This window comes from Myodes glareolus, chromosome 15 (genome assembly GCF_982192425.1).
Source record: "Myodes glareolus chromosome 15, mMyoGla1.1, whole genome shotgun sequence".
Taxonomy (NCBI): Eukaryota; Metazoa; Chordata; class Mammalia; order Rodentia; family Cricetidae; genus Myodes; species Myodes glareolus.
This window is the reverse complement of record NC_142040.1, coordinates 39,424,401-39,440,066: the sequence shown is the minus strand read 5'-3', so window position 1 is coordinate 39,440,066 and position 15,666 is coordinate 39,424,401. Positions and strand designations below refer to the sequence as shown.

The following is a 15,666-nucleotide window of genomic DNA, read 5'->3' as shown; positions in this document are numbered from 1 at the left end:
GATGCGGGATTCGGTTTCATTGAAACCAGCTTTTGAGTTCTCTTTAAAGCTGTAGTGTGAGGGACAGCACGGGGGAAGTTTAGTAACTGTCATGGTTCTCAGCGTGTCCCCGGTGAAGCTGGCACAGGAAGCCTGTCCCCAGGTGGGAGGTAAACGTGACCTTCTCCATACATGTCACTAGAGACTCAGGGAATAATGGTGTCTACTAGCCACCTTGTCAGGGCTAATCATAATTTAACATAGAAAAGGGAGTCTTTTTAAAATAATATTTTAATTGAGTCTGATAATTTCATGTGCACACGCAATGCATTTTGCCTGTATCTATGCTAACTCCTCGCTCTGACTTCACCCAGACCCACTCCCCATTTTTCCCCTACCCCCCCAACTTTCTGTTCCTCTTTTTTTCTTTTATCTTTTAATGACCCACTGAATTTAATTAGTGCTGCCCATATCGGCATAGGTGTGTGGCCATCCACTGGATAGTGGTTGACCTACTGCAGAGTGGGGTACACATGCTTAAAGAGAGCTGACTCTCCCCCCCCCACACTGTCCGCCATCAACTGTCCATAATCATGCCTCAGCTGGGGTGGGGCTCATGAGCTCCTGCCTGCTTCATGCTGGAATGTTGACTGGTTTGAACATGTGCACAGTGACCACAGCTGCTGTGAGCTCAACAATGTAGTGTGCCTGCCATGCCCCCAAAACCCACAATCTTCACCTTTACCTAAGCAGAGTCCCAGTTATCCTGGGGTGACACCAGACTTTGGGTACCCTTTGTCCTACCTCAGAAGCTCCATTCTGTCTTAGTGGCCCATTTAAGAGTTAGGCCCCTTCCTCAGCGACAGACAGAGTAAATAGACTTTATTTCAAAAAAGTCCATTCCCTGTGTAAGACTTAAGTTAGCTTTGCCTGGGATGTCTCAGCACTCCAGGTACTTCATGGCATCTATATTAAGAATGTGCTAGCCAGGCATGGTGGCATGTATTTATAGCCCCAGTCCTCTGGAGGCTGGATAGAGTGGAGGATAGAGTGGACTATCCTGGGCTTTATCACGAGACTTTGTCTCCAAAAACAAACAAAAAGCCATATAAAGAAACACAGGCAGATAGAGGAGCTAGAATTCAGGGTATTTTGTATATACTGTTGTCAGAAGGGTTAAATTTTATTCAGCATGTGCCCGAATCATATGATACAATCAGCAATGGAGGGGGAAGGACTGGCTTCTCTCCCTGTTCATGACGGGGCTGTAAATTTTATTACTAGAACTGTCTTCACTTTAGTTCTGGGAGTTAGAACATTTTAGAACAAGAAGAGATGGTAGAGACCATCTTGCCTAGAAACAGAGTGTCTTCTGCAGGGCATCAGTCCTTCGTTTCCTCCATTCTGCCATTATGTGTACTTATGCAGTTTTTTCTCTCCCTCTCCCTCCCCCTCTTACCTCAAGATAAATTACAGCCTTTCTTGTGCTATAATATATCAGTGTATCCAGTGCTGGGACAAGAAGTGGGCCAGCCATATACCATCCAGGCTTACGCCAAAGAAGGAGGTACGTGTAGCTCAACCTTGGCGGGGGCCCACTTTCGTGAATTCAGATGCTGGGTTGTCATCAGGTCATCATTTCTACCACAGCTTAATCTTCCCTTTCAGATGTGTGTGTTTGACACACCTGGGCCCAGTTACAGAGTCACTAGATTTCAAAGGCGGGCAGGTATAAATAAAGAGTTCAACAAAGCCGGTCACTTCCCACTTTACAAAGGGGAAAGCGAGGTTCCCAGAGGCGAAACTCCTTGCCTGACGGTAAAACACAGCAGCAACTAGCGCTGGAGCCAAAGTTAACGTTAATTAAGATCAATCCAGGAAGCCCATCAAGGTCATCAGATACACGTTCAAAGTGGTTCTCTGTGTGTGTGCATGTTCAAAGTGGTTCTCTCTGTGTGTGCATGTTCAAAGTGATTCTCTGTGAGTGTGTGCATGCTGGCCGTGTGTGTTTTGGTGCACATGTGTAGAGGCCAGATGTCAAATCTCACTTGCCTTCCTCAGGAGCCATCCACCTTCTTGATTTTTTGAGACTGTCCTGCTGGGACCCAGGGCTTCCCCATTAGTCTAGGCTGGCTCACCAGCAATGCCCAGAGATCTGCCTGTCTCTATCTCTTCAGCTTCGATATTACAAGCTAGGTCACCATGGCCAGCTTTTTACATGGACCTCATGCTTACATGGCAAACGCTTTAGCAACTGTGCTGCTATCTTGCAGCCTCCAGGATGACTTTTAAGAAACAATGAACTTGGGCTTTCCTGCACGTTACTCGGACTGTATTTCATCTGTTTGAAAGTTAGCATCTTCTAGCTTCAACGCTGGAAACTGTCTCCTGGTGTATAAGGGTTGGCCAGGGAGGTCATAGCTATGCTTTACATATAGAAATGAAAGCTGGGTGATCATTGGAATGGGGGACCCATAAGAAAGCACATTTTCTTGGGGCTTTGAAATTCCTTGTTGTCTTACATAATAGGCCTGACTGAAAACAAAACAGCCTGTACAAACAAGTTGATGCATTGGTTCCCCCTTTCAGTCGCCTTATTCCACCCCAAGCATTTCAGGTCTTACTTGAACAATGGTAGCAACTCTGGGGTAGGGGTGGATCTTCCTGGGTGGGATTCAACCTTCGTTTTTTTGGTTTTTTTTTTTTTTATCTCCTGTCATCTGAAGCTCCATTAGAAGGTCCTAGGACCAGGGTGGAGAACATCGGTCTGAAGACAGCCACAGTCGTGTGGGAAGAGATTCCCAAGAGTGAACGAATGGGATTTATCAATAACTACACCATATTTTGCCAAGCTGAAGGTGAAAAAGAATTCTGTAAGTGTGCTCAAGTTGAGCAAACTCAATCGGTCCCCCTCCCCAGATGATGTGACTAGACCTGACACAGGGGTGACTTCCAGGGCATGATCTGTACCTTACACAAATACCTAGCCTCTTCGTACCTCTCTGAATGTAGAGTCAAGAGCACCACCTCATGAAATAGTTGAAAGAGTTTAAAGGAGAATGTAGGCAAGCGTCCTAAAGAGGAATGGTGGGAGGGGGCGCTGAAGTGATTTCTCCTGCTCGGTCACGGAATGGTTTGACCCACCCCCTCAGACTCCGGTGACCATTATTCCTAGCAGGATCTGCCCAGCTTAAGGAGTGGGTTCATATGCGGGGACAGACTTTGTCTGGTGGCACTGCCTAGCTGCAGAGCTCCATTGACCACTACCTGGGTATTTCATTTTAAGTCCACAGTATCTCCTGGCACCGTAAGCGCTAGGCTATATTTGGATTCTCATTTAGGTTAAATTTGATTTTGTTATGGTAGGGTATGCACAATGTAAAAATTAGCACTAAACATTTTTAGATCTTAAGAACATTTATGGTATTGTGTAGCCATCGCCTTTCCCTGTTTCCTCTCCATATGAGAGCTCTGTATTCTTTAATCAGTGGCTCCCCATTCCCCTTCCCCCAGAGCCTCTGGAAACTACCAGACTGTGTCTATTGATTGTCTGTTCCGATTATTTCAAAGAAATAATCGGGGCTGAGGGGGCAGCTCAGAGTCCAAGCACTCACTTAGCATGCACGAGGCTCTGAGTTCAATGCAAAATAAAATAAATAAATCTTATAGCACGTGGTTTCTCAGGTATCTCATTTAGAAACTATTTTTTTCTAGTCACTAAAGATATGGAGCAGCCCTCTGTGTAGTCATTGGCCACTTGTCCACTTTCTTCAGAGAAATATCCTCTTATTCACCCATTTTAACATCGGGTTGTCTTTGTGGTTTTGAGTTATGAGTTCTTTATATCGTGGGTACAAGCTCCTTATCAAATATATAGCTTACAAATATTTTCTTCATTTTGTAGATAGTTATTTCAGTCTTATACTGTCTTGTGATGGAAAAAGCATTTTAATTTTTAATGAAGTTCAGATTACTATTGTTTTATGTAGTTGCTCATGCTTTCGGTATCATAGTTTTAAAAACCATTCACAATTCAAAGTTGTGATTTATTTATCTTGGCTTTTGAAGAGTTTTATACTTAGGTCTTATTTATATTAGGACTCTTATATTTAGGTCTTTGGTCCATCTCGATGGACTTGAATTAAGCAAAAGTTGAAAGAGGGTTGGCTAGAATTGCAGGCCAGGGCTTTGAGGGTCAGCGCTAATGCATACCTTCAGTTTGTTTTGCTGAACTGTTCAGCTTCTGTTTCTCCCTTCAGCCAAGACAGTTAACTCACAAGTCCTGCAGTACAACCTGGAGTCTTTGACACGAAGGACCTCTTATACCGTATGGGTTGTGGCCAGCACTGGAGCTGGGGGGACCAACGGGAAAACAATAAACTTCAGGACCTCGTCAATCAGTGAGTACCAGCTTCAGGCCTCCTCGTGGAGTTTCCATTGGGTTGGAGATGCCATTTGTCAAGAGCCAGGAAGCCCCAGAATGCAGCAGAGTGCGAAGCCTTACGCTCTCTCTGGGTCAGTCACCTCCCTGAAAGATGAACACTCAGGAGCTGCAGGGGAGTAGGCCCACTGAGGGCTGAGTAAGACAGACTGCTCACTTTGTTCCTCCTTCCTGATAGGCAGCCCCCCAAAAACCTTCGGGGCAGCAATCAACTTCAGCCTCAGCCATGAGTAGTTCCACGGCAGGCTGTCATCCTACCTCACACTCGCTAGATTCTAAATGTCAGGGGTTGTGCAACAGAACCTTGGAAGAAAAAAACTGGCCAGTCAGAGGTGACAGGTGAACAGGAAGAGACTCAATGTCGCCATCTGTGGGGTTTTTGAGCAAAAATAGGTGTGTGTGTGTTCAGCTTACATTTTACATTGAAAGCACGGAGAGCAAGACCTTGATAGATTAGCAAATAATGTAAAATATAGTAGTTTCATGTGGAGGTTGGCTAAGGAAGATATTTAGTAGGAAGGCGGTGGATATGTACTAGATGAAGGAAGAAGAAGGGAAAAGCCTGGTCTACAGAGTGCATCCCAGGATAGCTGGGGTTACACCGAAGGACCCTGTTTCAAAAAACCAGAAAAATAAAACATGAGCGGCATTGTTAAGTTTTGCAATAAGTAGGATAAGCCAAAAAAAAAAAAAAATAAAAAGGTCTTCTCGTACATCTCAAAATCCTTTTGTGATTCATACACCAAAAGAATACAGTGGGCTGTGCCTCTGGAAACTGCGAGCAGGGCGTGTGCCTTTACACAGAAAGCATGCTCTCCTCCGTGGACTAGCAATGTCATCTTGGAATTCTCTTTGGTGCTGCCTTTGAAAAATTCTTTAAAAACAAATCATGCTGTATTTTCAGAGCAAGGGATACAAGCTGTGGCAGCTCATGGTATTTTCTCTCAGGATCAAACTGAAATTAAGATCCTGCGTCGGAGCCTAGGATTTCCCTCTTTGGTTTGTAGCTTAGATTACAGACCACTCTACTTCCGTTCACCCCGCCTTTTTTTTTTTTTTCTTTTGAAAATGTGTGTAGCTGAGTGAACTTACGTGGACCACATACAGAAGAGGGTTCACATCGCCTGGAACTGGAGTTACAGTTACAGGCAGTTGTGAGTGGCCATGTGGGTGTTGAGAGCTAGGTCCTCTACAAGAGCAGCTAGTGTTCCTAACCGTCTCTCAGCCCTCTATAAGACACTCAGACACAGCGGTCACAGGTTCAAGTTCTAGATTCCCTGCAGAAAACCCACCAGTCACTGCCCGCCCCTTGCCTCATTTCCTTTCACTCCCTGCCTCTGTTTCTCTCACTTGCTCCTTCTCCAAGGCTTGTGCATCTCCTGGAGTGCTTTTCTCTGCAATGGTGCAGGGCAGCTCTTTCTCGTAACCAGGCATGGTGCCGTAAGCCAGCCTCAGGGCACAAGAGGTAGGGGCAGGAAGACAGGAAGTATAAGGTTAGATCAGTCTACATGGTGAGTTCAGGCCAGTTTGGGCTACACAATGAGATAAACTCTATCTAAAAAAATTAAATAAATAGTACATACATAAATGCAAAATTAAGTTGTTAACCTCCCTCCACTTTACCCTCGTTACTCTACTTGGTTACTCTGTTTTAGACTCTCTAAAAGAACAAAACTGATATGACTTAGGTAACTGGAGTCAAGGCTTTCCAACAGTGGCCACCAGCGTGCTGCCAAAACAGAGACCCTGGGAGCTGCTCAGTCTTAGAAGTTAGAATCTTTAGAATGAGAGTTGAGTTAATGATACAGTCCCTGTCTAAAGCTGGAGGCTTGGAAGCTCTCTGGAGAGTTGCTAGCGTGAGTTCATGTCCATACACTGGCTAAGCTGAAGTCTGAAATCCATGGGTAATGGCCCTAGCAATCAGCATTCACGCTCAGGAAGAAGGGAACTTGTGCTTGCTGACTGGCTTTCTCTTTTTCCACTTTTATCCTATCTGGGTCCCTGAATGCTGGTACTGTTGACATTCATGGTGGGTCTTCCCCTAAGTTGCTCTCCAGGGTCAGTCCTCTGAACACACCCTCACAGAGACACAAAGCATGTTTTTACTGTTTAGTAGGCATCCCTCAGTCCAGGCAAATCAATAGTTAGAGTAAGTGTCAGAGTTTTACTGTGTGCGTCTTTCTACCCCAGTGTATAAGAACCAGTGAGTAAGGATCTGGTATTTTTTTTGCTTTCTTATTTGTTTTATTTCTCAGAATGATGTCTGGCCAATAGTTATGCTCAGTAAGTCCTGACTGAATGAATGAAGTTGGAAGATGACCCTGGTGAATACATCTATCAGTATATAATGTCTAATATTTGACGATGTCATAACGAAGCCCATTATTCTGTATAAGTGATATATACTAATACGAAAGAAAAATTATCAATATCTATCATATCACATGGAGGAAAGACAGCTGGATGGGGAACCAAAATTCCAATGGTTTTAATAGAAAGAAATTGAATTCAAGTAGAAGAAAATTAATGAGAAATGCTACTGAGGCTAAAAGAAAAAGTTATTATTTGATTTTTGTCAATGAATCGGGAACTATATTGACGATGGTATTTTGTTCTCTTTGTTGCAAAGGTGTCTTTGAAATTATCCTCCTGACATCTCTGGTTGGAGGAGGCCTTCTTTTCCTTAGCATCTTCACGGTGACGTCTGGTCTCAAAAAGCCAAAGTGAGTTTCTAATTGACAGTGATTATCTTTAAAATGAGCAGCAGAAAGCGGTGGAAGGCGCCGTGGCCCTGGTATCAGAGGGCGTTCCTTCCTGAGGGGGTGGCATTCATTCATTCCTTTGGTTCATCTTGGTGGAAATGATTAAAGGCCACTCCCTCAGACTCATCAGAACTCTAACAAACAAGAAGACGTATTTGTACAGGTCTGTACACCAAGTCTAGATTCCTTGAGGCCAAGGGGGACCAGCTGCCCCATAGGCTCTTTCTTTCAGCGTCTGTCTATCACCTGAGGCTAGTGTGGAGAGACCGATCCCTGGAATCAGGGTGTTAGCCAGAACGGTGGGAACACAGATCTGGTCTTTGTGGCGCAGAGGTGGAGGGCTGGCTGCAGGCACATTTATCCTGCCTGCTGTTGCCAGTGTGGGGGAAATGTTTGTCTTTCGCATCTTGTCTTACTCCTTGCAGTGAGCCTTATGCTGCCCCAGCGTTTCTGCTTGGTAGAGCGCTCTGCATTGGCCTCTGTGAGCTTGCTCTGCCCAGCAGCTGTGATTCATGCGTGATTACACTCATGTCACCGTCAACTGCCAACAGTATGGTGCGGCCAAGGCACAGCACAGGTTTTTGCACACCATGCTCTTGAGTAACCATCTTTAATCTTGGTACATGCCAAAATCAGGTCCTGCCCCCAAGGGCATCTGACTCAGAGTTATGGGATAAGACTAGGAATCTGGATTTTGATTAGTTGGTGATGCTGGTGCTGAAGTTGCGAACATCCTTTGGGACCACTATGTAGAAGTGTGGGTGGTTAGTATACTAACTGCTCCCAAGAATGTATTTGCCAAGAGTGGCTGTAATTCAGTACCCATTATCAGGACAGGGGTAGGGATGCAGGGGGGATGGAGAAAGGAATGTAAGGACATAATTACATGGGGGAAGCATGTGTCTCCTTTTGTAGTATCCCATAGACAACTGCTTCCTATTTCCTGTCAGGCTAGAGTGTGGAAGCTTACACTTATTGAATAGGGAGCTCTGCAGTTACTTTCTGTCTTTCATTTTCTATTGCTATGATAAGACACTGTATCAAGGCAGCTTAGAAACTTTTTATTTGAGACTTCCAGTTTCAGAGGGTTAGAGTCCATGATGGTTATAGTAGGGAGCGTGGCAGGAGGCTGAATGGGCTCTGGGGCAGGATCTGAGTGCTCACATCTCGAGACAGCCATATGAGACCGAGATGGGTGGGCTTCTGAAACCTCAAGGCCTGCCCCCAGTGACACACCTCCTCTTACAAGGTCAAACAGTTCGACCAACTGGGGTCCGGGTATTCAAACAGATGAGCCTGTGGGGGACATTCTAATTCAAATAACAGTGCTCTTCTTGAACAGGGAGTCACACAGTTGCCGTTAGTAAGCCTTGCCCTTAGCTCAGCCACACACTACACATGGACCACACCTCGAGCTTACCTCCTTTGAAATCTCATCTTTCAATAGCCGGTTGACTCATCTGTGTTGTCCTGACGTTCCCAACCCTGCTGAAAGTAGTTTAGCCGCATGGATCGGAGATGATTTCAAGGTACGTGTTGCTGGGTTTTGTCTAGAAAACTATGTAGGCTGGCTGGGGGAGGTGGAGCAGGTGGATGGGCTGGGGAGAGGCTTTCCTCAGGGTTCATTGAGAAAAAACTGAAGTTTGAGAGACCCAGGAAGCAACTGAAAGGGCGGCTGGAATCAGCCTTCCCGCTAAATACCTAAGTTATTATTTCCCCCTTAAGAGTAATCAGCCCAGTGAACTATAGCTCTTAAATCCTTATTATTGAATGTCCTTTCATAGGTTTTCCTTGATGTAAGAATTTAAAATGTTAGTCTTTTTTTTTTCAACTTAGAATTTATTTTTTTTAAAGGGGCATTTTTGTAATGAACTGTTTCTGTTCCCTCCTTTTCTTGTGTTATATGTTGGCCTCTCTGCTCTCCTGTTTATTAAGTTAATGAAATGTACTTTGCAGAGTGTGCAGGTCGGGCCTCTCCAGCATGTACTGGTTAATTCTTAACTGCCTGCCAGGCATGGGGCAGCAGGAGACAAAGATGGCAGAGCCCTGCCCTGTTGTGAGGTGGCCTTAGATTTCCTGGTGGTGTCTACCTTTACGATTTTCCCCTAAGGGTTCCCATCTCACCTGGAGCTTTGCAGATATGCTGTGGAAGACAGACTTGAGCTCTCTAGAAGGAGTGTGGGCCCTGGGGTGCTGCTCCTCAGGAAGGAGCACTGCTGACAAGCTCCTGAGGAAGTGGCTGGTCACCATCTGGACCAGTGAAAGATGTGGGGGGCTGTACATGGGGCAGGGAGTCTGTGTCCCAAATCTAATGATTCATCTCTGTCATTTGTACTCCTCACATGACTCCCGGGCTGTCTGAACCCTTTTCTTTTTGTAGAGGAAGTCCAGTCCGAAGGAGTCTGACAACCCTGGGAACACAGAAGACAGGATCCTAAAACCATGCTCTGTCCCCCCTGACCTCATTGACAAGTTGGTGGTAAACTTTGGAAACTTTCTGGAAGTCCTTTCCACAGAGGAAGCTCGGAAAGGTCAGGAGAGCATTCTGGGAGGAGAGGCGAATGAGTACGTGACTTCTCCGTCTAGGCCTGACTGTCCCCCGGGGGAAAGCTTTAAAGAGCCCCCTGCAACCAGGGTTATTCCTGGAGACACCCATGACCAGTGTTCGGGAATGACAGAAGAGACATACACAGAATTCAATGAGCAACTTCTGTCTTCTGGTCAGAGTCCAGAACCAGAGCCTCTCAGTGAGGAGCGACCTCCGAATCCGTATCTGAAAAATTCAGTGACCACCAGGGAGTTTTTAGTGCATGGAAATATCCCAGGGCACACCAAGAGAGAAATCTAAGCACCGCTGTGGACTGAGCCCTCGCAGACTGCGTGGGTCTCTTCCCTAGCAAAGATACCGAGATTTCCAGAAGCCTTCTTTGGCCCCTCCCCATTCATTTTGCTGCTAAGTTTCTTGGAACATGGTGACGCAGATGTCAACTTGTTCTAGGAAGAAGAAAATGCTTCATAAGGAAAAGCAAGTCACTTTCTTCCGAGTACTCTCACCCAGCCCCTTTGAGACAATGACTTGGAGAGAATGACCCAGTTTCGAAACCTAAAGGACCAAGTTACCCAGCCATTGCTGAAGCTGCCCTCAGGGCTCCAGGACAGTTGTTTGGTTGGCACTCGATTCCTGTGGGAACCTGATCACTACCCTTCCTCACCCTGTCCCTGAACAAGATTTCTCTTTTTGGTGCAGAGGCCAGGAAGTGGAGCGGCTTCCTAATGGTTTGCCAGGCTCCTCAGCTTCACGTCAAGGGTCTTCCTCAATGCCCTTCTCGGGACTCTCCATCACCGATTTATATTTAGTTTTTTATTTTTTTGCAACACTCGGGGTTGAACCCAGCAGGGTCTTGTTTATGTTAGGCAAGTACTCACCACATCCCATCCGCCCCAAGTTTATTACACAGACTGCTGGTAAGTCAGGAAATGGGAGACACTCCAGAAAGACACTGGCCTGGACCGTGGGCTAGGTAGCAGGTATGCCTGTGCTGTTGGCCTTTTCTCAGCTCACAGTGGTCTTCTGGCTTGCGTTATATCTGGTAGTAGCAGGCACCAAACATTGCAGTGGCTTTTGTTCAGAGACACTGCCCCTCACGCTGGCGTGGAGCCCAGGAATGCTTACTGAGCAGCCCGGAAAAGGTCTCTCCCAGCCACATACAGTCAGGGCCTGGGAGCACACTGTACTCAGCAACTTTACTGCCGTATCCTGAGACCTCTGCCCCTTTGCTATAGCCACGCACAGAGCTAGGGACCAGAGGGAGTCAGGGGTTTATTTGCTTGGGATTGGGGAACTGTGCAGCTGTGCACAGTGGTGGGCCAGGTCCCCAGGAACCTGATGAGATCATGTGGGCGGGGCAGTGGCTGAGTGGCAGGAGGTGCAGAGGGCTGTGCAGCCAGGAAGCCTGCTGGTACTTTCCTCTAGCAGTGTTTGAGTAGGCGGTGCTTGGGTTACAGACATACATTTCATAAGCCAACATTCAGGTGTGCAAATGCATCACTTTCCTTTCCTCTCAGTAGAATTCATCTCCAGCCCAAGACCCTGACATTTCGAGATAACGACAGACCAATGTTCCTGTCAAGACTTGACCTCCCTGGTCCTCCCTGGGACGGATTATGAGGGTGTTCGAGAGGCTGGCATCTGCAGGGCTGCGCTCCAAGTCTTCTAGAGTAATTTGTTTGTCCAGACATGGTTTGATCAGTGGACTCACGCATTTGTCCTTTTGGGCCTTAAGTCACTTGGCTGCAATCTTACTGTGGGCACAGGAAGTTGAGGCTGCTTCCTGAAGCCTCCCTCCCTCCCTCCATAGACCATTTAAAAAACATGTCTCAGTGGCTGCAGTCTTTCCCAGCCCCGCTCTTAGTCCCTAGTGAAAGTTTATAGATCAGGGAAGCAGGGAGGGACCTGAGGGGACCCGACTCTCACTCTGGAGATCACCCCCCTCTCCCTTGTCTTGCTCTCAAGCCTGGGAAGTGATTTAACCAAAGGGCCATTTGATCCTAGGCTGCCCTAAACCTAAACTGGTTCTCTTCCTGCTGTGTAGCTCAGCACAGCTCCTCAGAGCCTCTCCCAGGAATCCCTGACTGGGGAGGCTCAACTCAGCCTTCCAGCTTGACCTGGGGAGGGATAAAAAAAGGGCACTCCCATACCTCTTCTCTTCGACCCTTCAGCCTCTTGCTGGGGGATCGTGGGAGGTTAGTGGAGCTGGCAGAGTCTCAAAGAGGTCACGGGAAAAAGGCATGATGATGCTTTTGAATCTAAATCCCATGAACAGTGGGGAGAGAGAAAAAGAGAGGTGGAGAGAACACACACACACACACACACACACACACACACTGCCCTCTACCTACCTCTGCTACCCTGGCATCACAAATGCCAGCGGCATCCTGGGCTGCCTTTTGCACCAGCTGTCCTGCCCCCTTCTGTTTTATTTCAGCCTTCCGGGTTTGCCTTCGGTCTGCCTTCCACTCTTTCCAGGGGCTCTCTCCACTTCTTTTCAGTTCTTTCTCTCCCTCTCGGCTTCCCTGTGCCACATCCCAGATTTACTTTTGTTGCCTTTGATGGGTAGGATTGATGAAGGCCTTGTGTTGTCCCAGGTGGGCTTTGGGATGGTCCCAGCAGAGCCAGGTCTAGGGACAGTTGGTTTTCTAATCACACTGCGTTCTCCAGGTGGAATCACAGGATGCAGGCTCAGAGGCCATGATGGATTCCTCTCCTGAATCCAGTAAGTCACCACAGGCGTCCACTCTTAGCATCCAGGGGGTTGCCCTCATGGATAAAGTTGCCCTCATGGATAAAGACATCTCTTTACTGTCAAAGAAAAAGGATGAGCCAACCAATGTAGGAGCCAGCCTTGATAAGCTAAATAGAAACAGATCACCCAAAGGAAGTTCTTTACTTCTAACCATTATCACCTGCCAGAGTAGGACTCAACCATAACAAGTTTAATGGAGGCCTGAGTCTCAGTTGTTTACCCTGAAACAACACCCGGTTGCAGGAAGAACCACAAACTTACCTGAGATTACCTGAGCAAACCATCCAAAGGAAATGCCTAACGTTCTAACCTGAAATTAAAATTTCAGGGCTTGCAAATGAAGCTTAATGGAGGAGGGGCTAACCATGCCTCATTTACCTATTATCTGTGGCTGCTCCCCTTTCTGCCCAAAAGCAACTTCAGTAACTGGCAGAGACTTCGGACGGCAGAGCCTGTGGTGTTTCCCATTTGGCCCTCTGCCGAAGCTCTGGGGACATCTGCTCCTGTGTAAGGCTCAGATACCATTAACTCTGAACCAGCTGCTAAATTAAAAATGAAAAGGAAAAGAAAAGCAGGGGACTGAGAGGCGGCTTAGCCGGTAAGAGTGTTTGTACCTGAGTGCAAATCCCCAGGACCCACATAAAAATCTGGGTGTCACCATACATGTTGATAACCTCAGGGCTGCAGGGTGGAGACAGGAGGGTTCCTGGGGGTGTGCTAGCCTCCAGCCTGGCTCCTCATTCAGTGGCAGACCATGTCTCAAGGGAAGAAGACAGAGAATGATGAAGGAGGACACCTAGCCTCTCTCTCTGACCTCTAGGCACATGCATGGACACACATACCTGCACACACATGGACATACATCATACACATATGTAGGCACACATCCCACAACAAAATAAGGATATCTTTCTGATTTTCTAGTTGAGTACCTGCCTCCTATAGAAAGGCACACACTGTGGCCCCCAGCCCTTATCACTTCCTATCTTCTACCAAGCTCGCATCTGTTTTTTGTTTGTACTGGTTGTTCTCAATCAGGGTGAGTTTGCCCTCCCACCTACAATGTCAGAGGAGCCATGCCTGGAGATGCTTTGACTGTCATGGCAGGGATGGGTGCTACTGGCATCTAGTGGACAGCTGCCAGCAGGGCTGAACGCTCGCCTACAGGGCACGGCCAGCCTCATCCTCATGGCTAAGGAAGTGGTCTCTAGATGCCAGCAATGCTGAGGTGGACTGCCTAGAATAGCCGCCCTAAACGTCCATGTGTTTGCACGCTGTGGCTTGTGAGACAGTCCTTAGTCAACACAGTTGTGCTGAACATCTTTTTAGTACAGAGAGTGACTACGATAAACATCTTTGTTCAGGGTAGCTTTTCTTACTTTTGTCCTGTCTACTTGGAGCTGTTTACAAAGTCGAATTTGCTGAAGGTTTTATGATCACATCTTGCCTGATATGACCTCTTAAGGCTACAGTGATTTTTTGGTGTTACCGGAGATGCCTGAGGGGTAGTTGGTACTTTTCCATTGACAGCCTGCTCTTTCACTGCTGTGAGCTTGATTTTGCTTTTGTTAATTGTTTTTTGAGAACGTTAACTATGATAAGTGTAGTGGTCTGTCCTGTCTCTTTAAGAGACAAGCCCCGCCCATTCCCTTCCCCACCCCCCCCCAGGCAAGCGGATCTTCTATCCATCCAGCTTGAGTTCCTTCTTCTGCATCTCTTTCCCAAAGAGGTAGCTTCTCTTTTCCTCTCCTCCTCCACTCCGCCTCCCGTTTCTCTTTCTCTCTCTGCCTCTCTTTGCTCTTCCCCCTTTTTCCCTTCCCCCATTTCCCCTTTCCCTCCATAACCCACTAAATAAATACCCACTTTCTCTGCATGGTGTGCCTATCCGCCTCTGTCTCTCACTCACTGCGTGGCTCCCTGCCTGGGACCTGCTGGCCCTTGAGATATACCGCTGTACCCCTTGGAGAGCTGCAGTGTTTTATCTAAGCCATAACAATAAGGCCTGTCCATAATCAGTCATGTGGTGTTGGTGTCTTGCCCCCTTACTGTGGGGGTCTGGGAGAATGGAGCCTAGAGAGGACACCACAGGTCTCCTCTGCACACTGGGGTCAGCGGAGAGTTTTACACAGCACAAACAGCGCCGACCGTGGTGCAGGAGCCCAGAGGTCACAACCGCCCCTCTGTATCGAGTTCCGTGTGCAGAGTCCTGGGCCAGGGACCTGCCCTGAGCTGCCACGAAGGATCTAGAGGAAGGACTCAGGAAGGGACGAAAACTGAGTCAGCAGGGCTTCCAGGGCTCTTCAGAGAAGGTGGGATACATACACTGCCAACTTCACTCGCAGACATGGGGTCTTCTGTCTTTCTCAACTGTTGTGAATGGGGTAAGATGGGAGAGAACTGTCTTGAGGCCCAAATTTGAAACGAAAATAAAAGTACGGAAACCAGAAAGGTCACAGAGTCCGATGATTGCAGCAGAAATCATTCTGCGTCCCTGGAGGTTGGGCATGTCTGCTTCTCCACAGATTTATTGTGTGTCTGGGTAATGTATGACTCTGTGACGCCGAGTGGCAGAGTGGGGAGGAAGGCATGCAGACTGCTCCGGGGGGGGGGGGGAGCATTCTAGGCACTTCCTTGTCAACACGTTTATATTTGACCATCCGCATAATAAAGCCATAAGACCGCCTTCGTAATTTTCTGTACTTGTAAGGCTTCACCTACTTCATTCTGCAATCCATTAACCTGGCCAGGTGTGATGGTGCAGAGCGGGAGGCAGCAGCAGGAGGATTGCTGCAAGTTTGAAGCCAGTCTTGTCTACACAGAAAGACAGTCGTGATTGCAGAGGGCAAGGGCAGCCCACAGTGAACAGAGATCAGGGCGTGTGGCGGTGGAGGGATGAACCCCAGGTGACCAGGACTCCAGGTCGTCACATCTCTGTCCCTCCTCCCAGGAATCCCATCTTCCACGAAGTCTCCTGTCTGTTGAGCCCCGTCCTTACTGTTGTACATCATCATCATCATCATCATCATCATCAATTTAATTAAGCAAACATAGTTATTTTAGAGTTGTATCGGTTGGAAGTCCAACCGGGTCTCTTTGGGCCCACGTCAAAGCTGTTCCACGATCCGGAGAAGCATGCTAACCCTTCCTAGCTCCTAGAACGTGCCCTCCTCTGCCAGGGCCC

General features: G+C 47.4%; 1 protein-coding gene across 1 annotated transcript in view; it reads left to right on the top strand.

Annotated features, from left to right (window-relative positions):
* The window catches only part of Il31ra (interleukin 31 receptor A), a 50,096-nt gene extending 35,163 nt beyond the window's left edge, over positions 1–14,933 (top strand). The window contains exons 11-16 of the mRNA XM_087896886.1: positions 1,445–1,546; positions 2,706–2,852; positions 4,239–4,379; positions 7,050–7,143; positions 8,630–8,711; positions 9,563–14,933. Of these exons, the coding sequence (XP_087753012.1) occupies positions 1,445–1,546; positions 2,706–2,852; positions 4,239–4,379; positions 7,050–7,143; positions 8,630–8,711; positions 9,563–10,030 (1,034 nt within the window). The 3' untranslated portion in view covers positions 10,031–14,933. The remainder of the gene's footprint in view (positions 1–1,444; positions 1,547–2,705; positions 2,853–4,238; positions 4,380–7,049; positions 7,144–8,629; positions 8,712–9,562) is intronic.
* The last annotated feature ends 733 nt before the right edge of the window (positions 14,934–15,666 follow it).